Source organism: Enhydra lutris, unplaced genomic scaffold (genome assembly GCF_002288905.1).
Source record: "Enhydra lutris kenyoni isolate GAN:26980312 unplaced genomic scaffold, ASM228890v2 scaffoldscaffold33, whole genome shotgun sequence".
In the NCBI taxonomy this organism is placed as follows: Eukaryota; Metazoa; Chordata; class Mammalia; order Carnivora; family Mustelidae; genus Enhydra; species Enhydra lutris.
In genome coordinates, this window is record NW_019154117.1 from 24060512 (window position 1) to 24086714 (window position 26203).

Here is a 26203-nt window from a genome sequence, read left to right on the forward strand (position 1 = left end):
GGAGGGAGACAAACCATAAGTGACTCTTAATCTCACAAAACAAACTGAGGGTTGATGGGGGGAGGGGGCTTGGGAGGGGGGGGTTATGGACATTGGGGAGGGTATGTACTATGGTGAGTGCTGTGAAATGTGTAAACCTGGCGATTCACAGACCTGTACCCCTGGGGATAAAAATATATGTTTAAAAAAAAATTAATAAAAAAAAAAGAACTTGAATGTTTATGACAACTTTCTACATAGAAATAATATGAAGCTACACTCTAGTCCTTAAGCAAATAATTTTACATACATAATAACAGCAGTAAAGATCTAAGAAGCCAGAAATTATGTACAAAGGAGATTTTTTAAACCCACCCTTACTGGAATTCAGCTAAAACATAAATGGCAAACAGTTTTACACATTCCACAGAATCTGTGCTCTCTTCTGTGGCTGGAGAGGAAATGTGGAGGGGAGGGGAACACTTGTGTCAGGAAGCAAGTGTGGACCCTCAAACTCCAGGATTCTCTAGGCCTGATCTCCCCCTATTTCAGTCCAACAAAATGGACACCAGCTAACTGAAAAATTCCTAAAATCCCTGCCACTGTCCTAGAAGAGTGAGCCACACACAGACCTCACAATTCTCCCTGTCATTAATTAAGCCAAGGAATATACCAATCACTGAAAGTGGCACCAAACTGTAACCAAACCAGAATAAATGTTGACCATAAAACCAGATGCCTGGAACTCCAGGTAGACTGGCCACAAGGGTCCTGGTGGGAAGATGTCTGTTGGTGGTAACAGTCACAGTGTCACTTGTCATATTAGCACTTATTCTTAAAGAGGAAGCCAATTATATGAAATGATTTAAATTTTAAGTTTGTCTGTTTCAGCTAAACATTGGTAATGCAGGAACGCCTAGGTGGCTCCATCAGTTAAGCATCTGCCTACGGCTCAGGTCATGATCCCAGAGTCCTGGGATCAAGTCTGGAGCGGGGCTCCTTGCTCAGTGGGGAGTCTGCTTCTCCCTATGCCTGCTTCTCTCTCTGCCTGCTGTCCCCCTGCATGTGCATGCGTGCTCTCTCTCTCTCTCTCTCTGACAAATAAATAAATAACTTTAAACAATAAAAAGACTGGTAATGCAGACTAGAACTGTGGTCTCTTGATTTACTAATAGAGCGGAGTGGGAAAATTCACTAAAATGGTTATAATAAAATGTTAAGAATCCACTAAAGAACTTCAGGTAGATGTGAAATTGTCTCCTGTACAAAGATACTTCTTTGTGATTATGGAGTATTAACTCTCATATAATTTATAAATATATCTAATCATATCACAGTATAATTTCAGAATAAGCTAAGAATCTACTCTGATGAACTCAAAATTATCAGGAAAACATTAAAAGGTGAGATAAATATAATACAGGAAAAATTAAGAATGTACAACTCTAAATTTATTTTTAGGTTTATTCTACAAAAAATAGTTCATCACTGATAAGCAGTCTACCAAAAAAAAATGAGTATCAAAGGATTATGATATAAATCCTTGAGTTAGGCTCAATATCATCACTTTCAAATGCCAAATTCTTCCTAAACCTTTTAAAAAGCTATTAACTACAGGGGCGCCTGGGTGGCTCAGTGGGTTAAGCCTCTACCTACAGCTCAGGTCATGATCCCAGGGTCCTGCGATTGAGCCCCGCATCGGGGTCTCTGCTCAGTCCCCCCTCTCTCTGCCTGCCTCTCTGCCTACTTGTGATCTCTGTCTGTCAAATAAATAAATAAGTAAATCTTAAAAAAAAAAAGCTATTAATTACAATAACAAACAAGTCCAAAATTTATATCGCCCAGATCTTTGATAAGAGATGGCACTCACATATATTCAGATATGCCATATAAAAAAAAAGAGTATTCAAGTATGTGTGAAAGACTAAATACATCCACTCGTCAGAATAATTTAGTAAATAAACTTGATACATACTACAAATGTGCAAAAAATAGTACCTACAAAAGTCCGAGTTTTGTTTTGTTTTGTTTTAAGGAAAATGTTATTAACAGGCTGATACAACTGCTCAGTTCTATAGCAAAGTTCCTTAATGTAAGAGAGGGTCAGGAGTGCCTGGTTGGCTCAGTGGGTTAAGCCTCTGCCTTCGGCTTGGGTCATCGCATCAGGGCCCTAGGATCCAGCCCCGCATCCAGCTCTCTGCTCGGCAGGAGGGCCTGCATCCCCCTGTCCCTCTGTCTGCCTCTCTGCCTACTTGTGATCTCTGTTTCTCTGTCAAAAAAAATAAATAAAATCTTAAAAAAAAAGAGAGAGAGAGAGAGAGAGTGTGTCAGAACAGCACTGACAGCCATGTAGCAGGCAGCTCTAACTATGTGAGCTGACCCAGTGACCAGTGTGGAGAACTGCAGAGCACAGCTTCTATCTAAAACTACCAGGTATTGGGACACCTGGGTGGCTCAGTTGGTTGAGCGGCTGCCTTCGGCTCAGGTCATGATCCTGGCGTCCTGGGATCGAGTCCCACATCGGGCTCCTTGCTCGTCAGGGAGCCTGCTTCTCCCTCTGCCTCTGCCTGCCATTCTGTCTGCCTGTGCTCGCACTCTCTCCCTCTCTCTCTGACAAATAAATAAATAAAATCTTAAAAAAAATAAAAAATAAAAAATAAAACTACCAGGTATGAACCATAGGTTAAGGCTATCATACCAATTTCTCAAGAAACATCAGAAACTTAGATTTCTATGGGGAATCTCCCTAATCTTAAATGTAAGCAATCAGCAAGCCAAAACAAAACAACAAACAAAAACCGGTTTGCAAGTGAAGCCAAAATCATGGGCAAGTTAATATAGCCAATGGGCCACTGGTTTTCAACCTCTGACATTGTATTTTAGGGGACATAGTGGCCCATGTAAAATTACATTTGAGGGAAATATCTCCCCTGCCATCAGCCCTCATTAATAAAGAGGGAAACCAGTCCTTTAGTCAAATATGGATTTGTGTGAAGCAACACAACTTTCATAAATTATCAATCCTTCCTTTACCTTACCTGCTTATTAAAATATACAGATCTCCAGCCAAAACAAACAATAAAAATTTTCCAGGTACCCTCGGGGACTGTAACCTCAAACCTACTGATATTCAGTATCAAAGGCTTCGCCCGGAAGATAATTCCTGCAGGGCAGTCTGAACAGAAAATACTCAGAAGGTCATGCGATATGTGGCCACCAGCAACACTGTCTTGTGTTAGTTAGGTTTTAACCACTACAGAGCAGCATTACAAGAAAGAATTTAATACATCTCGATGCTATATTTACTCTAAGGGTGTTATGGGAAATGTTGTTCATCACACAGGTACTCCCTGAGGATCCACAGAAGATAATCTTTATATAGAGTATGGTTTAACCACAACCACATATACATGATCACTCTATCTAAAGGATGGACAGGACAGACTCATGACCTAGACCAGAGTTTGACTCTTGGCTCTGCCACTTACTAACAGTGTAATTTTGGATAAATTGCTCAAAAACCCTAGCTTCAGCACAGTCCTGTATAAAGTAAGAGGAAGAATAGCAAGTTCCTCACAGAACCAAGTGATACACCTTACTTTAAATACACATATACACGGAATAAAAAGTGCTGATTACTTAGTTCTCTGTCTGGCCCATAAAAAACACTCAATAAAAGTTACCTGCTGCTGTTGCTCCTACTAAGAGTTCTGCTATTATGTCTGTTCCAGAAGTACTTACGTTTCCCCTGAGCCATTCTAGACTTAATATAAAGAAATTCAGGGTTTTGCTTTCCTTATTTTTGCCTTTCCCACAATTCTTTCACCTACTTTTTATTTATTATTTTTTTAAAGATTTTATTTACTTATTTATTTATTTGACAGATCACAAATAGGCAGAGAGGCAGGCAGAGAGAGAGGGGGAAGCAGGCTCCCTGCTGAGCAGAGAGCCCAATGCAGGGCTCGATCCCAGGACTTTGAGATCATGACCTGAGCCAAAAGCAGAGGTTTTAACCCACTGAGCCACCCAGGCGACCCTCACCTACTTTTTAATTTTAAATTTCTGAACAGGTAATAAATTGAAATGGAGCCAAATCCTCCCTCCATCCAGTTAACTACTATTATTACTTTCCCTCCGTAAGCATCTTATAGCTCCTTCCATCAGTGCCTAGAGATCTTTCTATTTTTTAATCACTACATAGTATTCACAGAAAAGATACACCATAATGTATTAAACTAATCTGGCATGGGAACAATGCTGCAACAAAAAACTTTGAACACCATTTCACGTATGTGTAAATTATACATATATATATATATATAATATAATTTACAAATTATAAATTCCCAGATGTGGGATTAACGTGTCAAAGGAAATATGTATTGTTCATCTTGACAGACCCTGTAAGACTGCCCTCCACAAGAGGTACTATCAATCTGAAATCCCATTATCAATGTATAAGGGAGCCTGTTCCTCCACAGCCTCATTAATAGAATGAGCTATCAAATGTCTAGATTTTGGCAATTTTTATGTAGGACATGGTATCTCAGTACTTTTCAATTTGCATTTCTTTTATTTTGAGAGAAGTTGATATACTTCTGTGATTAAGAGTCACCGTATTTCTTTGTCGTATATTTCATTTTATTTTGATAAAAGTATGTTGGTACAATGTCTTAAATGCTTTTTAAAACAAGGCAATACAAATTATATCCTATTATAAAATACAGTTAGACAATCTTAAAACACACAGAAAAATAATGGAAAGTAAAATCAAATGCTAGAAGTTACCACCTCTGGTGAATGGGGCAAAGTGACCTTTCTTCTTTCTATGCTTTCTCATGCTCTATTTTACAGAATATGAAAAACAGGAAAAATGCACCCCAAAAAGCTATGCACACTTTAAAACACAAGAGGTAAGTTACACTTTAATTTGTAAGCCAACTTAAATAAAAAATATGGATTCAAGTAATTATCAGTATGTGATTACAGTAAAAAAAAATTTCAAGGGTTAAAGTACAATCTACAATGAAATACAAAGCTTATAATAGGTTTTTCCCCTTCCATATGAGGTGAAGAAATTTTTAATGAAGTTTTATTCATTTGCTGCATTATTTTCAAAAATATTAATGCTTAAAAGATCAGTGATGGGGCGCCTGGGTGGCTCAGTGGGTTAAAACCTCTGCCTCAGGTTGGCTCAGGTCATGATCCCAGTGTCCTGGGATCAAGTCCCGCATCGGACTCTCTGCTCAGCGGGGAGCCTGCTTCCTCCTCTCTCCCTCTCTCTGCTTGCCTCTCTGCCTACTTGTGATCACTGTCTGTCAAATAAATAAATAAAATCTTAAAAAAAAAAAAAAGATCAGTGATATTCGGAAAGTAGAAATTCAAAATAACAAAAATATTTTCACTGACTAATTTTAAGAAGTCTAATGCTTCCTTTTTCTGAAAATGATCAAACAAGAAATCCTTATTAATTTTGACATTATTCATTTATAATTTTATTGCATTTGAACAGGGGCTGGGCTAAAAGTTGGCAAATAGTTTATAAAACGTTTATCATTTGCTCAAAACCTAAGTTGCAGAAGACTAGGCAAATAAGATAAGCAAACTAGAAACAACATCCTCAATGCAGTATTTCAAAAACCGAGCATTTCTGGGTAATAAGAAATCTTACTATCTGGCCTGTATTGGATATTTTATCACATATACAGAACCAGGAAGCCTTCAGACCCCTACTGGGGTCAAGCAAACTTTTCCTTTAAGAAAAAAATAATATTTTAGGCTTTGCAAGCTACACAGTCTCTACAACAACCATTCAACTCTACCATAGTGGCACCAAAACAGTTACAGATCATACATAAACAAACAGGAATGGCTGTGCCCCCAAAAATCTTTACTTATAAACATAAATATGAATGTCATATAATTTTCATGTGTCACAAAATGTTTTGTTTTAAATTTTTTTGAACCATTTAAACATGTAAAACCACTCTTAGCTTATGGGTTAAACATAAACAGGCAGTAGTGAGCTGTATTTGACACAACAGGCCATAGTTTGCATATGTGTTTTCGAGGTGAATGACAAAGTTTTCTGATCATCACCTACTAGAAATACATTTTAAAAATCACTGTACTGGGTGCCTGGGTGGCTCAGTTGGTTAAGCGACAGCCTTTGGCTCTGGTCATGATCCCAGAGTCCTGGGATCAAGTCCCACATCAGGCTCCCTGCCCAGCAGGTAGCTTTCTTCTCCCTCTCTTCCCTGATCCTGCCCTATCTCTGCCTCTCTTGCTCCAATAAATAAATAAGATCTTTCAAAAAAAAAAAAAAAAAATCACTGTCCTAATGGGTCGTCTGGGTACTTCAGTCAGTTAAGTGCCCAACTCTTGATTTTGGCTCAGGTCATGATCTCAGGGTCATGGGATCAAGCCTCACATCAGGCTTCCCACTCAGTGGGGAGCCTGCTTGAGATTCTCACTCTCTCTCTCTCCCCCTCTGCCCCATCCCCTGGGCACACTCGCTCTCTAAAACAAATAAATCTTTAAAAAAAAAAAAAAAATGACTGCTTATGAGTGTGCACATGCACATACACACATGCCCCAAAACAAAAGTTTATAAACAAAAGTTTATAAAATAATACTTTGCTGTACTACATATGACACACTATTATTTTCTCCTTTAATACGGGTTAGTAATGGGCATCAATTCATTGTTTGAAAATAAAATTGATATCTAGAGAAATTGAGTTATTTCACTCAAACATACACACACAGAATCAGTGGGAGAGCCAAGTCTAGAATCCGAACACTCTGACTTGATTTTCAGAGTGCCCTGTCCTGCCAGGACACACCCCACTGACTCATCACGCTTACCAAGTCAAACCAACTGGTTCAAGTATGCTTGCTACATGCATTTGTTCCTCCAGTCTCAAATTATTGTCACTTGAAGGAACAAATGCAGTTCCCATGCAGTTCCCCCACATTTCCTGTGGGCATCTCCTAAGGAGAACCTGAGAAGAGAAATGTGACCAGGATGAACTTTGTTCCCAACACAGCAATCTCCCCAAGGCTGCAATGCCTCATCTCAATCCTCCAGCATCAATCTAAATCCCCCTCCCCCTCAGCTCCACCTGCAAGTCTTGGATTAAGTGACCCAAACTTAATTGAGCCCCTGGCAATCATCTCTTCTCATTCTGGGGGGCTGTGACATGCCCACTCATGCTTAAAACAAGTGGATCACTTGAGCTCCACACATAGTCAACCTGCTGCCATGGTGTACAAGCAATCTTACCTCCTTTAGCTGATCTGGGTCCAGATGGTAGAGCCTATTTCTGCCTCCTGGTCCTAGACACAAGAGTCTAAAGACACCCTTGGCAGCTTGTAGGGAAGTTGTACCCTCATTATATCCCCCATGGAAAGACAACATTCTCTCTGGGAACCAAGACTACTAACCCTGCAGAGCTCGGAGGTACAGGGACAGAAAGTGCCAAGTCCCCTAGTGGAACACTGCGAGCCACAGGTAGGTAGGACTACTTCCTGTCCTCACCTCCTGGTCCTCCTGGTATGAGACTTACGCATTCTTTCTTTTGGGAATACAGAACCACGTGGAAGTTTCTAATTTGGTACATATACTTCATTTTGAAAGATGGCAAGCCATTACTACACAGTATTTCCTCCTAATTGGGAGCTTCACCGGCCTTTTGAAGGCCATTCTGGCACTCTAAGAGGCCAGGTGCCTCTGGACAGTGCAGTGTGTGTGTGTGTGTGTGTGTGTGTGTGTGTGATGCATCCAGTGGATGCCAGAGCCACGCCCACTTGTACACAACTTTCCCAGTTCTGATACTACGTCGTATGTGATTCCATACCTGTAGGTCAAGGAGCCAAATGGGAGCATTAAACATACACTAAGTTGCTAAGTAAAAATGATTAATTTATATAATACATTAAATATTAAAAACTTAAGAAGATACAACTGTTGTTTTAAAAAAGCGTATAGTCCAAGGAAAATCAAATGCCCACAGCAGTGTCTTCTGTATCATTATGTGCTATACTCATAACAAGAGCACAGAGATTAGGCACTAGTAAACCATCATCACAAAACCCTAAACATAATCACTGAAAATAGTCAAGTTGCACCACAAATGTACTTATAGGCCAAGTATTACTAGATAGTAATAGTTAATACTATTTGTAATTTATGAAATTAATTGGCAAGATTTAATAACTTTAGTTACTGTTTTTATAAGACCCAAATTTTCATACTATTTCCGATTTCAATTTTTGCAACAAAGTAATACTTGTCCACATTTCTATTTTTAAATCGTATATCTAAATCAAGTTCAAATTATAATAAAATACTAAATTAATATATTACTACTAATATTTATTCAAAGATTAGTAAATAATCTATATATTCAGATGCCATCTAAATAAAAATTTCTAAATTGTCCAAATGGTCAGGTTTATTATGCTGGCTCCATCTGAATAAGTAATGAGCTTAGAAAATAAAGTTAACCCATAAGGACAAATAAGAGCAAATTTCCAAAGCAGGATAAAAAAATGACAATAACTTTAATTCAGAATACTTTTCTTCCTAAGTACCCATATTTTTGTCAACAGGCTTGTTTAAGAGAAAGAAGAAACCTGAAACTCACCTTTGTACACCATAAGGTCTTTCTAAAATAGGCTCTTTGAATGGAGGCGGAATGTGACCAAAATAATCAGGATAAGCCACTTCTGAATATTCTGGGACAGACTTTGTATTTTTCACAATCTCAATATAGAGATCTGAGTCGTGGAGTGTGGGTCCGTCAGAGACGTCCACTGACGCTTGTTCCACTGATGAAACAGACTCTGTATCTTCATCATCCTCAGTTTCAACTCCAGTACAACACAGTTTCCCTAGCTGAACTGTTCTTCCCTCAAAAAGAACACTTCCACAAGTGGCCATGTGTGGACAAGCTTTAGTGCACGTGAGGACGGTAAGAGGGAGGTTGTAGTCCTTCTTGGCTCCTGCAGTAAAACCTGGGGCTGTCTGGGAAGGGATACTCTGCAACGTAATTCGGTCCAAGGCCTTCACAATATCATTGTTTACGCCCTGGGTGGATGTAATAGTTCTGTTTTGATCACCTAGCTGCTGTTGTGATGTTCTGTCATTATTCTTAATATCTTCTTTTGCCACATCCATACAGGTAGGTTTCTTATCACCTTCCTCTCCTTTAGGAGACACATTCGCATTCCTGACAACTCCTTTTTTTAAGTTGCCTGGATTCCCAGATGCTTCTTCTCCCGCCGTAGGAACAACAATAGGACCACGTACTTTTCCCTCAAATACAAAAGGCTTTGGTTCTTTGGAGATTAAATCATAGTCCTTTGAAAATTAAAAAAAAAAAAATACGTTCAATCTTTTACCTGTAAATATTAAAATGTATTAACAAAACTAAGACTATATCCTTGTATATGCTTGCTTCAGAAACCTAACATTTTGAAAATCAGGAAGATGGATAAAAGAGTACGTTTTAATTTCACTAAGAAAACACAAAATATTTAGCCACAAAATTCATTACACTTATTTTACTTTTCCTATTATAAAAATAATGCCTACATATAAGAGAAATATGGGAAATTTTACAAAAGCACAAAGACATTAAAAGCATCCAGGCTCCTATTAAAGAAAACACAACTGAATTGTTATTCATTAACTCAACAATTAGAGTGTCTGTTTTGTGCCAAGCAATGTTTCAGGCACTTAAATACCATCAGCTTAAAAACAAAAAGAGAAACAAAAACCTCTTCCCTCTTGCAGCTTCCTTCTGTGGAAGGAAGGGAGAGGACTATCAACACATCAAGTAATAAACATGACACAGGCACTCCTGGGTAGCTGAGTCGGTTAAGAATCCACTCTTGATTTCAGCTCAGGTCAAGATCTCAGGGTCCTGAGATGAAGTCCCCCACCCCATGAGGCTCTGGGCGTGACAGGGAGTCTGCTTGAGGATCCTCTCCCTCTTCCTCTGCACCCACCCCTATGTGCACCCTCTCTCTTCCTTTTCTAAAATAAATAAATCTTTCTTTAAAAATGACAAAAATGTATTTTATGGAAGGTGAGTAGGCTAAAGTATTAAAGAGGGGAGAATGGGGTACTGGTACTGTGGACTGGGAGTGCCAAGGGGAGGGAAGATGGGCTACAATTTGAAATCCCATGGATTTGTGAAGCCTCACTGAGAAGATAACATAAAAGCAAAGGCAGAAAGGGCTGCCATGCTCAGGAGCCAGAGTAGAAGAATGCCTGATGTACACAGAGACCACCAAGGGAGTTAGGATGGCTGGCACAGAATGAGCAAGATGAAATCCAAGATGTAAAAGAGGACCAGATACTGTAGGGCTTTGCAGGCTACACTGGGAGCCAATGGACAGTTTGGGGAAGAGGAATGCCATGAGATGACTTATATTTAGGAAAACAAAAAACACACACAAAAGAAAATAGAACCTGTGTAAGCACAGAGTTTCTTAACTACCTAGAGTACAGGGTTTCATAACCAAAGTGGTTGAGACATTTGATCTAGATAATTCATTTTTAGAGAGAGGGAAACAAACCATAAGAGGCTCTTAACCATAGAGAACAAACTGAGGTTTACTGGAGGGAGGCGGGCATTAAAGAGGGCACTTGGGATGAGCACTGGGTGTTGTTATCCCTAAGTCATGAATCACTAAATTCCATGCATGAAACCAATTTTACCCTAAATGTTAACTAGACTTACGTTTAAATGTTTAAACTAGAGTTTAAGTAAAAATTCGAAATTGTGTGTGTGTGTGTGTGTGTGTGTGTGTTTCTTTTTTGTTGGGTTTTGGTTCTGTATTTCAGGGGTCAGGTGTAGCAAGATAGGCAGCACCATCTTGCACGTTATAGGATGTTTGGCAGCATCCCCGGCTTCTCTCCTCTGTCCACCCTAGATGCCCGTAGCATCCCCACCCATTTGTGATCACCAAAAATGTCCCCAGATATTGTCAAACACCCCCTGGAGACAAACCCAGTTGAGAACCACTGTTCTAATGTCCAAGGACTGAGGACCAATTAAGAGTCTAGGCAAGTTGGTGAGAAGGGGTTGGATTCCAAATGCACCGTGAGCCAGAAATGCCATGACACTGCAAAAGACCAGATGCAGGACAGAAGGTACAGAGAGGTGTCACATATGGCACCAAAGTGCTTGCCTGAATAAATGAAAAGCTTTAGTTTAGCTCTGAGAGGTTAAATGGGAGCTATTAAAGTAGGCAATTAGACATATGAGTCTAGAATGGAGAAGAAATATCCATCCAGAAGACAAATACTTGGGAGTCATTACCATACAGATATTATTCTGAACAATGAGACTGGAAAATCATCATCGGAAAGAACTAAAGAGAAGAAAAAAGACTGAACACCGGGGCACTAAAATCAATCTACAGAGGTTGAGGAGATAAAGATAAAACCAAAAAGGAGACAGAGAAGGAAAAGCCAGTCTGGAAAGACAAATACCAGGAAAGAAAAATGTCCTGAAAGCCAAGCTTAAAAAAAGGATGCTGCTGACAGGTCAAGTAACCTTCTTTCCTTTTAGATTTATATAAATATTTTTTTGTCTATATAAGACTCTATAAAAGAAATATACCTCAATTGACTTAACCTTTATTCCACAGTTGGGCATTAAATCCTTTATACAACAGAGAAGGATTTAAACACGTAAAGCATATGTAAGCCATTTCCAAAATTTTATTATTATAAAGAATTCTGTAATGAACATCCTTTTGCATAAAATTTTTCTTTCTTTAGCATGATTTCCTAAGCACAGACATGGAATTACAGGGACAGATACTACAATAAATTTTTATATTTAATACAAATTGTCCAAATACTCTCCAATAATACATATCTTAATGCTTATTCTCACTCTGTGTGAGGTTATCTATTCCAACTGCTCCTCTTCCTTGCCAACATTAGCTACTATAGTTCTAAAACACTTCTTCAAAAGTGGCAGTTAAGAGGTATCATCTGTCATTTAAATTTTAATTTCCTTATGAGAAAAGCAAAAATTGTCTATTCATCTGTTAACTGGTTTAATTCTTCATAGATAACTTATTTGTTCCTGAAATATAGGGTTTTTCTTATTTTGTTGTATAAATTCCTCCATTAAAAAAATACAGACATACACACACACATAAACTAATCCTCTAACCCATTTTTTGCAAATATTTTTCTGTATTTGCACTTCTTTTAATTTTCTTTAACTTTTTAAGACACATTATGTCATGAAAATTACGAAACTTTTCCTTTGTGATTCATTCCTTAAATACCCACTGTATAAAAACCAGTGACTCAAAGATGATTCACTCTCAGCCCCTCTACCACGTCTAATCCAAGGAGACAGTGGAGGCACAAAGGAGGTAGTAGGTAGGTGGCTGTGCATTACAGCTGTTGAAGGGGAAAAAACTGTTGATTTATGAAGACTGGCATTCAGAATAGTGCTGAATTAAGTGGCATCTAATATCTAGATACCATTTTGATTCAAGAAGTTACTTCAGTATCAAAGTCGGTATGCAGCAGAGGAAGTTTTCCCATAAACAAACAAGAGTATAATATGAAAGCTGCCTTTTTTAAAGAGTGTAAGCACATTCCATGTACATAAATGAATTTAAAATAGTAAGTTAAGGCAAACAGTTAAGAGGTTTGATTTTTTGAACAGCAAGTTAACTGTAAATATTTTGATGTTAATCTGCTCATCTATGATCTGAGATCATGCTGAATTGAGAACAATATCCCCCAAAGTACAATTTAATGCATTAGGGTAAAAAAGTAAAAATAGTAATTCTAGCTACAATCTTCAGATCACCCTCGTAATATGTGTTATGAGTCCATTTTTCCTGAGAGAGCCCCTATTCTGGAAAATTTTATAGTTAGAAAAGATTGTTCAGAAAAGATTGGCTGGGGGCACCTGGGTGGCTCAGTGGGTTAAAGCCTCTGCCTTCGGCTCCGGTCATGATCCCAGGGTCCTGGGATCGAGCCCCGCATCGGGCTCTCTGCTCAGTGGGGAGCCTGCTTCCTCCTCTCTCTTTCTGCCTGCCTCTCTGCCTACTTCTGTCAAATAAATAAATAAAAATATTTATTAAAAAAAAAAGAAAAAAAGAAAAGATGGGTTGCCGTGTAGATATGAAAAATAGTTTTTTAATAAAACAGATGCTTATTTTGTATCAAAAACACCACTGCGCTTATCTTATACCATTTGTACACATGTGGTGATTATTAATGCTGAACTGTAAAATTCAGGAATTAAAATGTGACCCTGTAATTCTTAAAAAACAAAAAAAAAATCCTGTTGTAGGAAACATGGTGAGTTAGGTATCACCCCTCAGAAACTCTTATAATTGCTGGGTAAGACATTAAAATATTTTAAGTACAACAAATGAATAAGACAGCAAAAACAAAGAGGAAATCGTAATGAAGATGGGATCCCAAAATAACTTTCACTTGGAAAACATTTGCTAAACCAGGTGACCTGGGGTTTAGGTTTTTCTATCTCAGAGTATAAAGCATAGGAGACTATCCCAGAACCTGCATAAGATGGGAAGTCTACCAAAAGGTCCTCCTCCCATAAAGATGAAACCCCATAAAGAACGAAACCTTTGCTATAAATCCCCTAGAAATAGTCCCACCACAAAAGAAATAGTGAAAAAAACCAATAGTCTCAAACCTTAGCACTAAGAGTATAAAAAAAAAAAAAAATGACTACTCATAAATTGGTACCAAAAGCCTAACATCACACACCACACAAACTGAAGCCTGAACTCACATTACTTGAGTATTCCAAAAACCCTCAAGGAGGAATGTAAACTATACAAGTGCTTGTCAAAGGAAATAACAACAAAAATGTCTGGTGTTTCCACATAAGCTCCACAAACAGAATTATAAAGAAAACAGAATTATAAAGAAAGTCAGCTCGTAGGGAGGAAAAAACAACAACAACTAAATGGAAAATTAAGCAAGTAGAAGAGAACAAACTAAAACAAACAGATGTAGAAAAAGACCTACAAGAATTTCAGACACTAAAACTTTAAGACTAACTAAATGGCTATATGTAATATGTTCAAAAGAAATAAAAGACAAGAAACAAGAAGTTTAAGAGTGACAAAACAGATCTTTTTTAAACCTTCAACACCAAAAAATAAAACAAGTTTGAATGCCCAATGGATGTTTATAATGACCAATCAGATAGAGCCAAAAATAAAATTACAGAACTGGCAGACTGTTTGAATGAATTCAGTTGAATGCAGCACAGAGAAAAAATGGGAAAACATGAAAAAGAGTTAAAAGAAACAGAAGAGAGTAAAAAGGTCTACATCCAACTAGTAATGCCAAAAGAAGAGAGAAGGAAAGAGAAAAAGGCACTTTCTGGAGAAGAGATGGGTTTTTCCAACCCCTAAGAGAAAACAACTCAGATTCCAAAAGACAGTGAATTCCAAACAAGATTTAAAAAAGAATACCCACCCTTAGTCAACACTACTGGGAAACTGTGGAGCAGGAAACTAAAGAAATTATCCCAAAAGTCACCACAAACAATGTGTTATAAAGTGAAAACATACAATTCCCATACATACTACCCAACAATTTCACTCATAGTTATTCACCCAAGAGAAATGAAGGCAAATCTCCACAAAAAAAGCTTTTTACACAGATTCTGGTATCAATCTCATTCACAGTAGCCCCAAACTGCAACCATTCCAGTGTTCATCAAGTGAACAGATGAAGAAATTATGGTACGTCCATACAATGAAATACCACTCAGCAATCAGGAAAGAGCCACTGATACATACAACATCAGTGAACCTCAAAACCCTAAGACAAGCACAGAGGCCTAACACAAGAGTACATTCACATAGGATCCTGGTTATGAGAAGTCCTAGAACAGGCAAAGTTAACCTACAGTAACAGAGAGCAGATCAGTAGTTACTTGGGCAGGAGGTGGGGAGACTAACCACACAGACACAGGGGCCCAGGGACACACTTGGAGTGACAGGAATAATTCTGTATCTTGGCTGGGTTGGTAGCTGCATAGGTGTACGAATTTGTCAAAACTCACTGAACTTAAAGATGAATAATTTACTGCATGTAAATTATATTTCATTAAAGCTGATTTTTAGAAATTAGCCAGAGAAACTAACTTTCAAGAATGATTACAAAGTAAAGACACTTTCAAACCAAAAGAGAGAGACACTAAAAGACATAATTCCAGCAGAAGAAAGTAAGTCAGACTGAAGGTCTGAGAAACAAGAAGTAAAAAACAAAAAGTAGTAAAAATGTCTGTAAATCATAACACTGAATGTAAAACACAAAGCAGTACCATCGTATAGATTTTTTCTTTTTAAGCTAGCGTTAAAACATAAATTAAAAGTATGTACATTGGTTTGGGAGGTGATTATACTTAAAGTATTCCAAGTTTCATTTTATCGTTAAAAGAAGAAAGGCTCCAATTAACATCAGAATAGTAAAAATGTATGTTACAACACCAAGAGTAGCTAGAATTTCTGTATATATGTCAATATTCAAACTTACACTTCAAAGGAATATAGTTTATTGTATGTAAATTATACATCAACAAAGTTGATTTAAAAAATGACAAGACCGTACAGCTTTCAAAAGGATAAGGGCTAAAAAGTGAAACAAAAAAAGAGTCAATCGAAATGAAGGCTAAAAAAAAAGACAAAGATAACAGAGATGAGACAAATGGAAACACAAAATAAGATCTCATAAAGATAAATCCAAATACAGTAATAATTCTATGTAAATGAACTAAATGCTCCAGTTAAATGGCAAAGACTCAGACTTGATTTTTTTAAATCCAACTATATACTGTCTAAAAAGATATACATCTAAGGATATCAAAAAGCTGAAAGTAAAAAGATTTTAAAAGATACCAGGCAAGGGGCACCTGAGTGGCCTGGTAGGCTGAGCAACAGACTTCTGACTTCAGTTCAGGTTGTGACTTCAAAGTTGTGGGATGGAGCTTGCACTGGACTATCAAGCCTGCTCAAGATTCTCTCCCTCGGGGGCGCCTAGGTGGCTCAGTGGGTTAAAGCCTCTGCCTTCGCCTCGGGTCATGATTCCAGGGTCCTGGGATCGAGCCCCATATCGGGCTCTCTGTTCAGCAGGGAGCCTGCTTCCCTTCCTCTCTGTCTGCCTCTCTGCCTACTTGTGATCTCTGTCTGTCAAATAAACAAAATCTTAAAAAAAAAAAAAAAAAAGATTCTCTCCCTCGGCCTCTGCCCCTCCCCCCTGACGCACACGCTCTCCCTCTCTCAAAAGTAAAATAAAATAAAAATAAAAACACCAGGCAAGTCACCAAAGTTAACTTAGCTACATTAATATTTTATTGAACATTTTTTGGCTTAAATTCTTAGAGATGAGCAACTTTACAGCATCAGCAACTTCGTAACTATTAAAATATCATTTCAGGGATGCATGGGTGACTCAGATGGTTAAATGTCCGACTGTTGGTTTTAGCTCAGGTCATCATCTTAGAGTCCTGGGACAGAGCCCTGCGTTGGACTCTACGCTCAGCAGGGAGTCTACTTGGGATTCTCTCTCTCCCTCTCCCCCACCCCCAACCTTCTCGCTTACTCGCTCACTCTTCTCTCTCACTCTCTCTCTAAAATAATCTTTTAAAAAAAAAGTTCATTCCAGGAGGAACAGAAATCAATTCACATTTATATGCAATAAATAAATAATCTCAAAAATACATAACAAAAACTGACCTACAAAAAGAAGGAGACACAACTGCAATCACAGTGAGCAATTTTTAACACATTTTTCACAGTAATTGATAGGACTGGAATAAAAATCCAGGACAGAAAAAATCTTCTCAACATGATGACCAATCTTATCCCAATGGGAAAACATACCACTGCACCTGACAGTTCCAGAAGAGTTCTTTCCAAGGACACAAAAATAGTAACAAAAGCTGACCAAATTCAATGCCATAAAATAAGCCTCAAAAATTTCAAAAGATTCTAATTATAAAGAATGTCCTCTTGGGGCACCTGGGTGGCTCAGTTGGTTAGGCCATGATCCCAAGGTCCTGGGATCAAGCCCCACATCGGGCTCTCTGCTCAGTGGGGAGTCTGCTTCTCCCTTTCCCTCTGCATGTACTCTCTTTTCCTCTCTCTCCCCCCAACTCTCTCTCTCAAATAAACAAAATCTTAAAAAAAAAAGTAGACTGCCCTCTTATCCTGCTACAAATGCTAGAAGTCAACAGAAAGATAAATGCAAAATTGGAATTTAAAAAGCTTACTTTGATATGACTAATGAATCAAAGAAAAATTCATAATGAAAATAAAGTTTCAAAACAAAGATAATGAACATACTAAATATCAAAATATGTGTGATGTAGCTAAACCAGTAACTGGAGAGAAATTTATAACTTGAAAATATACATCCTGGAAAAGAAGACTGATAATTACTGGATGCCTATCTTAAAAACTGGGGGAAAAAGGGGGGGGGCAGTGACCAAAAGCAGGAAAATCAAGAGATGGCACTGTAAGCCTACCATTTAGCTGCATGGGGATTTCAACTTCAAACACATGCTAAAAGTGATTCTAGGAAACAGCAAGTAGGAAGGGGACCCAGTTTTTCCTGATTATACTGTAAAATTATGTAACTCTTTAAACTCTGTCCATACATATCTTAAATAAAAATTTAAAACCGAATTAAAAAGAGGAAAAAAAGAAAAACAAAAATCCACATGGTAACTGTCATCATGCTACCAAAGACATATGAAAAAAGAGCTGTGAAAATTCAGAATTTTGACACTCCCAATATTCTGCTATTAAGAAACAAAAGCAAATAAAACTGTAACCGTCAGTATGAATAAATAATCACAGTTTTAAAAGCATGGTAAGGTCCTTCAAAAAGTCTGTTGATAATTACTTTAACAATTCTATATTTTGCCTTCAAATGTATTCAATGTGCCTCCATCCATGTGCGGCCACTGAGTAACCGCCTTAACACATCTGGAAACAAAAGTGGATGGTGTACAGAAAACACATCAAGTAATTTTAAGCTCCAATGGTGGATACTGAAAATGACATGCAAATCCAAATGGAAAAAGTTATAAATGAACTTAATTTCATTTAATGTTTAATATGTCATGATCTGCCAGTATTTGATAATATGATGGCTGAAAAAATCCTTTCAAATACTTATCTGGAACCAACCAATATTTTCAATTCTCAAAAATATTTCACTTAAATAATTTAACTGCTGCTTAGATATAGTTCCAACACACACTTCAAATAATAGAGACCAACGTGTTTGAACAATGCATTCCTCTGAAACTGAAAAATAAGAAAGGTAGTCCAGTGCCAACACAACTACTTCAGAAATGATTTTCCAGTTATGTAAATAAAAGACAATGTGCTATTCCCCGTAACGTATGCTACAGAAATGCAGCTGTTCTACATTAAACTTTATGGCAAAGTCGAGAGACACAGGAATAAATACATGTTATCTGAAATACTTGATGCAGCTTCTTTTGCTTAAACATAATAAAAAGAAGTGACTCACTTGGGGAGACTTTTCAGAGCACTTATACTCTGACTAGCCTGTCTTTACCATCTGACCTTGGCCAAGTCAGACCAAAAGTAGGAACCTGCTCTCTTCAGCAACCAAACTAAAGGACAAGCTGGCCAGCTGTTAGGTGCTGAGAAGGAAAACATCAAGGGTAGCCTGTTGTAGGTGATGCGTTAACAGGCAGACCTACAAGAACTCACCATCACAACTTACAAGAAAGAAGAAGTGGCTTGCGAAAGAATGAGAATCAAAATCCCAGCCTTGACACCCATTACAGAAATTATTTTTCTTTACTCTCACATCAAAACTCTTACCATTTTTATTCATGTTACATAGTTCTTATACACACAGAGAGAAGAAAGTAGGTGACTTCTTCACATAATAATCAATCCCTTCCCCAAATTCCTTCCACATATATATATATACACACATATATATATACACAATATATAATATACACAGCATACAAAATGTGTTCATCAACTGCTTATACTATTGGTAAGGATTTCAGTCAACAGTAGGCTTTAAGTAAGCTTTGGGGGAGTCCAAACTTATACATGCATTTTTTTACTTTATTGGGAGGTTGGCACCCCTAACCTCCATGTTTTTCAAGGGTCAACTGTACTTCCTTTTTTTATTTTTCACATATAACCTTACATTGAAGTCTTTTTTCTTTAAGCAGCTAGGAATTAAATGCATGGATTTTGGAGGCATGAGGACCTGTAGTAAGAGCTGAATAAATCTGAGATTATCTGGCCCAAATGCTTTATTTTACAGGTTAAGATCCTAGGCAATTTCAGGGACTTATTCAGGGACCCACCATAAGGGAGCAGCTGAATGAGAGTAAGAAACTCTATCTACTAATTCCCATCAATTCAATCTGGTTTACTTGCTGTATAACCCACACTAAGTAAGTACACTCCAGAAAATAAATGAGGGCAAGAAATGTTAACAAGGAGCCAGTCTCCCTATGAACCAACTCAGACATAAAGGCTTCGGGCTGTCCTCCCCTGGCCCCAGAGTCCCCGCTTATATGGTGACTGTCAGGAAAAACAAGCCAACCAGCAGAGACTCCCGTTTCAATTCAGCATTTGCTCAGCTTGCACCTCCCCCTTCAGCTGGACGGAACGGACAGAAAGACGACTTCAACTTAAGACTTTAAAATGCCATTTTAAAATGGCCACTTTAAAATGCCATTTTTTTAAGTAAAAAACTATGCTAATTAAAGCAATGAGCCAAAGTGATGATAAAATGCAAAAGCTAGTCCAAAAACTTAATAAGCTAGTCCCTTCGTTTTACAGATAAGCAGTTTGCAGCTCAGAATGCTAAAGTAACTGCCCAATGTCACCCAGAATACTTTCATATTAGAAATAAAAACCAGAAGGAAAACAGTGATTATAGGCCTAAGGAAGGGAAAAAAAAAAAAAAAAAAGAACTGTTTCTTAAAATCAATTAAGATGCTGTATTTTCTATATTTATACCTGAAAATCATCAACAAGCTCAGGGAAAAGGTGTTCATACATTTTAAGTTCTTCTATCGTTCGTCCAGGTTCCTGCTGGGGTTTTAGTTTGTTAATATCCGTTTCAATATCATCATTCTGAAATAACAGAAATGTAACCAGTTAAGAAAATGTAACCAGTTAAGAAAAATACATTCCAGATTAAAGTTTTCCAAATTATTAATTACATGTAGAGAATAATCACTGAATAAAGGTTGTACTAATTTTACAGTAAGTTAAAATTTGCTTGTATTGGGCCATTGTCGTGTTGTTGTTGTTTCGGTTACTGCACTGTATTTTGTTTTAGTCAGAGTCTATTCTAATAGAACACAGTATTTGGGCTCTTCAAGATAGAAAACCTAGTGTCAAGATCCAGACTAAAGGATGCTTCCCTCAATCTCCTTAGTTGCCATATTTTTACTCATATTAAAGGGCACTTAAACTTAAGAAAACTAAATTAAAAAATATAAATATATGATGGTGGTGGCAATAATCAAAATAACTAACATTTACTAAGCACTGAAAATGTGAGAAGCACTATGCTAAGGATTTTACAGAATTTAATCTGCAGAAGAACACTATCAAGTAGATAGTATCAACACTTCTATTTCGCTGAAGAGGAAACTGAGGTAGAAAGAGATTAAGGGGCTTGCTCAAAATTACACAGTGTGCAAAGAGCCAGGATGTAAAACTAATCACTTATTTCAAAGCATACTCTGTTATAACAGTCAATGCACTGCTTCAAGAAAACCAATGATCACCCTGTACTCTCGTATTCCATGGTCAACAAAGTTCCCCTAGAAAAGTTCAGCGTCACCACACAGTATGTTTTTCAGGGTGGAGGGGGAAGGACGGGCAGTGGGGGTGGGATGTAGAAAACTGAAATACAGCCAGAAATGATTTCCATGCTCCTTTAAGGAAGGAAGAGGGTAAATTTAAAAGGGAGGTATGACCTCAGAAAAACAGGACATGTATCTGGGATTAATTTGATCTGTTATCTACTCGAAGACCTAATATACACTGTGCCTGAAAGACAAGTGTCAGTCTACCTACCATCCAAGCTATTCTCCGTGACCTTCAACAAATCTGGCCTCACATAAATACACACTCACCATTATCTTCATTGCTAAAGAGAGATATAAGACCACTTACTAATTTTCAATGGGTTTAATTTTGTAACTATCTTAATATCAGAGTAAACCTACTTTTAGCCTTAAATCTATTCTACCATGCTTCAATCCTTATAATGCTTTATATACATGTATCTGGCTAAAAGTATATATTTCATATTACCAAGTAATTTAAAAGGAAAAATGTACTTTATATTACTCATATTTCATATTCAGGTTAGCTATTATTTGTATAACCAATAAAAATTTTCTCCCTTGCCATAAATAATAAACACTGGTTGTATTTGAAGAGTATCACGTTAGTATATAATTAATTATTGTATAGTTACTAGGACATGAATATGTAATTTCATAGATCTTTAAATTATGCACTGATGAACCAAAATACATTAACTTCCTTGACTGGCATGTAATAAAGTAGACAATGCTTCAAAATAACAAAAAGTTTACAAAAGTATTCTTTCTCTAAACAGACTAGAATTCAACATTCAATACTACTTTGAATACAACATTCAATACTACATTTCAACACTACTTTGTGAAAACAGAGCCTTACATATGTGCTCTCTACTTTCAAAAAAATTAATTTATCTGTAAAACAGGCACTGTGAAATAAAAACTACACTTTGAGAAGTCAACAGCAGGAAATTTTGTGTTTTGGTTTAGGGGAAAACAAAGATGAAGAGCTACTGACAGTCTTAGGGGCAAAAAAAACCAACCACCTATCATCACTCCTTATAGTTCTTCTAAAGTAAAGTAAGGGAAAAGAATGTGTATAAGTTTATATACTGACAAGTGCTGGCTACTGGAGATGAGTTTTCTAAATCTCCAAGTTTCTATAAATGCTACAAACAGAAAAATCTGGGATAAAGAGAATGGAATCACTATGGTGAGGGAAAAACAGTCTCTAAAGCTACAACCACAATCCAACACAAACAAATATTAAACCTGTATGTAGCAGGTTCACCTAACACAGGAAATAACAAGATTTAGATAAAAAGGAAAAATTAAGTCCAAACGTAACTGCCAATGACAGTAAGCCAAACTGTGGTCAAGAAGAAAAAGAAGATAATACAGCTCAATAGTCTCAAAGAGCCAACAATTCTGTAGTCCTTTAAAAGATAAATAAATAAATAATATTTTGGCTGGGGCACCTGGGTGGCTCAGTGGGTTAAGCATCTGCCTTCGGCTCAGGTCTTAATCCCAGAATCCCAGGATCAAGTCTCGGGTCGGGCTCCCTGCTTGGCAGGGAGTCTGCTTCTCCCTCTACCTCATTCTCTCTGTCAAATAAATAAATAAAATCTTTTAAAAAAAAATAAATTTTGGTATGGTATGGTGGTAGAGAGAGCTGACATTCGCATCAGACTGCTTTATTCTAAATCCTGGCGCCACATCTTTAAGCTACATTAATAATCCTTCTGTGCCTCCTTCTTCTAATTATTAGCCCTGTAAAGCAGAGGTAATAATATCACGTACCTATAGGATAGACATGAGGCTTTAATAGTTATTATAGGTAAAGAGCAGGGACTAGCATAGATGGTAAATTCAAAAGATCTAATTAGACTTATTGTGGTGAACATTTCATAATGTCAAATCACTGCTGTATACCTGAAACTAATAAAATACTGTATGTCAACTGTACTTCAGTTAAAAAAAAAAAAAAAAAAAGAGCATGGGCCCCTGGGTGGCTCAGTCAGTTAGACATCTGCCTTTGGCTCAGGTCATGATCTCAGGGTCCTGGGATCGAGCCCCACGTTGGGATCCCTGCTGAGCAGGGAGTCTGCTTCTCTCTCTCCCTCTGCTGTTCCCTCTGCTTGTGCTCTCTCTCTCAAATAAATTTAAAAAATAATATAAATTAATTACTTTTAAAAAGAGCATGGACTAGAATAGGATTAGATGTTCAATAAATTCAATATATTATTTTTTCTCATTATTATAACTGGTGTGTTAAGATAAAGTGGGAGAGAATGTAAGAAATCGCGGCTACTCCAGTGAACAATACAGCTAATAACTGTATTTTTCAAAGATATGAATGTCACAAAAGACAAAAAAAAAAAAAAAAAGGAAAATATTCTAAATTAAGGGAGACTTAAAGGACAAAATAATTAAACACAATACCTGATGCTAGCTCCTACTCTAAAGAGAAGGAAAAAAAACCTCATGATGGACATTTATTATATAGTGGAATATGGATGATAGATTAGCTAAAAATGTTGTATCACTATAAATTTATTAAGTTGATAATGGCATTATGTTTACATAAGAGGGTACCACTATTCTTAGGAAATAATCACTGACATATTTAGGGGTAAAGGGCCATGATACATAATATATGTAACTTACCCTCATATGATTTTTTAAAAATTTTTAAGTATGTATTCATGTATACACACTGACAATTTCCAAGCAGCAAAATTAGAATCATTATTACAATTCCCATTGAGTTCTATTTCCCCATCAATCTCTGTCTTTCCATCTGTAGTGATCACAACACAGGTATTTTTAATGAGGATCCTGAGGCATAAAGAATAAATTATACTCGGGCAGCTGGGTGGCTCATTTGGCTAAGAAACTGCCTTAGGCTCAGGTCATGATCCTGGAGTCCCAAGATCGAGTCCCACATCAGGCTCCCTGCTCAGCAAGGAGTCTCCTTCTCCCTCTGACCCTCCCCCTTCTCATGCTTTCTCTCTCTCTCATTCTGTCTCTCTCTCAAACTAATAAATAAAACCTTTTAAAAAAAGAATAAATTATACTCAATATACTATGTTTTTAATAACACGGAAACACACAGAAGAGAAAGGTTTCTATCAAAATACAATATATTAAAGTATAAATTTAGTATCAACCTGAAATTTTACTATCCCTAAACACTCAGTTCCCAAAGAATCCAAACAGGTGATATTTAATATAGCTCCTATTATCTAAAGAACACTTTACATGACAGAATTTAAATTCTCATAGCTTGGATCGCATAGTTCTTTCACTTATATCAGGTCCAGAACCACAAACGCACAGTTAACCCAGATTTTTTCCCTTGAGAATCAGAACCTGTGCTGTTTCTCTTCTTTCCACCTTCTTGAGGCAAGGCTACAGACCATTATGCTGCCTAGACTGGCTAATGTGACAACTCTGCCAAAGCTTGCCTTGGTGATTGCACTTAGTAATAATGAAACTGGAACTACATCTACTATCAAAATGGATTATCTCCATCCAGTATCTTAGATTGTCTCCAGAGAGGGTTAATATTCAGTGTACCCAATTCTGATGTAGCATTTCAAGAGAAAAAGGGCCAAGCACGCAAGGGTCAAATGAATCCCTCCCCACCCACCAAAACAGACTAAGCTAAACAGCTGAAAACTGAAGAAGTTAAGCAGGCATTTCTCCACAGATACCAAAATGACCCTCTGACACTAAATTAAGCAAATATCGTCTCTACACTTCCAGAAGTGCCATAAAATTCTAAAAACTCTCCTGCCTCTTTACTTAACATCGCATTTATATCATGACAATAATTTTTTATCTTGTTTCAATTCAATAAACACTTTTGCCCATTTCTTCTCCAATTAACTGAAACATAAGAATCATTATGTAAACACTAATTCTTACCACAAAGCCAGCAGTTACAGATTATTTTCCTACTATTTTTATATCCCCAAAAGATTGCTAAAAGAGGAACAGATTGCCACTTAGAGTCTCAAACCACTTTTCTTCAAGCTCAGATTTCCTTAGACTTTGAAACTTAAGTCAGATGGGCTACCTGAGGTTGTCCTGGTCAAGAAGAGTGAAAATAAGATATTTTAAGAACCTTTTCAGACCAATGCATTCAAAGCAACATTATTTTCCCTTTCCTTAGTGTCCACAGTCATCACAATAAAAAGATGTGGACAAAACCAATTAATTTACCATTAAGCTACACCTATTTCCCCAATCTTTATTTTACAACTGCATATCCAATTTATAAAGTAGACAGAAGATAGAGATTTATACCAACCTTAAAATTCTGATCTACGTCATCTTCATTTTCAGTTTCATTTTCAGCTTCTAAGTCAATATCATCATTGTCGTCACTTTCATCTACTACGTCATCCACTGTGACACAAAACATGCTATAAGTAGGTCAGAGGTAAGCATTCTACAACAAACACATCCGAAGGAAAGATGCTATTTACATACAACATTGGTATTTCAATCACCAAAGGAAAAGTAAATGAAATTCCTTATTAAAAATGTCCCTAGGGGCACCTGGGTGGCTCAGTGGGTTAGGCCTCTGCCTTTGGCTCAGGTCATGATCTCAGGGTCCTGGGATCAAGCCGCATATCGGGCGCTCTGCTCAGCGGGGAGCCTGCTTCCCCCTCTTTGCCTGCTGCTCTGCCTACTTGTGATCTCTCTCTCTCAAATAAATAAAATCTTTTTTAAAAAAAATGTCTCTAAGGCTATCCTAGGTGTTGAAAAACCTATGAGATATTAAATTTGGAAAAAGTACGGTAGAAATATATGGGTGTTCTTACTGATGTTCTCAGTTTTTAAAAATGAATGTCTTCTTTTGCAACAGACTAAATCAAACTGCTTATTTCCTGTACATGATAAATTTCAAGAACTGATTTTACTCCTTTAACAACTGATTACCCATTTATTTGTTTCAACAGCTACCATGTGCCATGAATACAGTGTTGTGCACTGGGAATTTTTTAAATATATGTAAATATAGTTCGTGCCCTCCAGGGGCTCATGAGGTTAAAGAGCAGAAAAGACTAAACTACAATACAAAAGTGTATGTTAATGAAGGCAATATTTGTTTGGGAAAACAAAGGATGGAATAACTAACTGCAAACTGCTTTGGGTCAAGGGGCTATAAGTGATCACTCCACAAAACAGGTAGTAATTAAGCAGTAACCTGAAGAAAACAGAGCAGCTTTCAAGGCCAAAATAAGGGTAGGTAAGCGTGGCTTTTAAGAAGAAAAAAAGAGTTGAGATGATATCCTTGAAAAACGGCAAGTGTAACTAAACATGTA

General features: G+C 37.2%; 1 protein-coding gene across 1 annotated transcript in view; it reads right to left on the reverse strand.

The window, feature by feature from the left end:
• LOC111153588 (ATP/GTP binding protein 1) overlaps positions 1 to 26203 on the reverse strand; it is a 153673-nt gene that overhangs the window by 57370 nt on the left and 70100 nt on the right. The window contains exons 12-14 of the mRNA XM_022512715.1: positions 25183 to 25280; positions 20044 to 20160; positions 8628 to 9343 (exon numbers count right to left, since the gene is read on the reverse strand). Of these exons, the coding sequence (XP_022368423.1) occupies positions 8628 to 9343; positions 20044 to 20160; positions 25183 to 25280 (931 nt within the window). The remainder of the gene's footprint in view (positions 1 to 8627; positions 9344 to 20043; positions 20161 to 25182; positions 25281 to 26203) is intronic.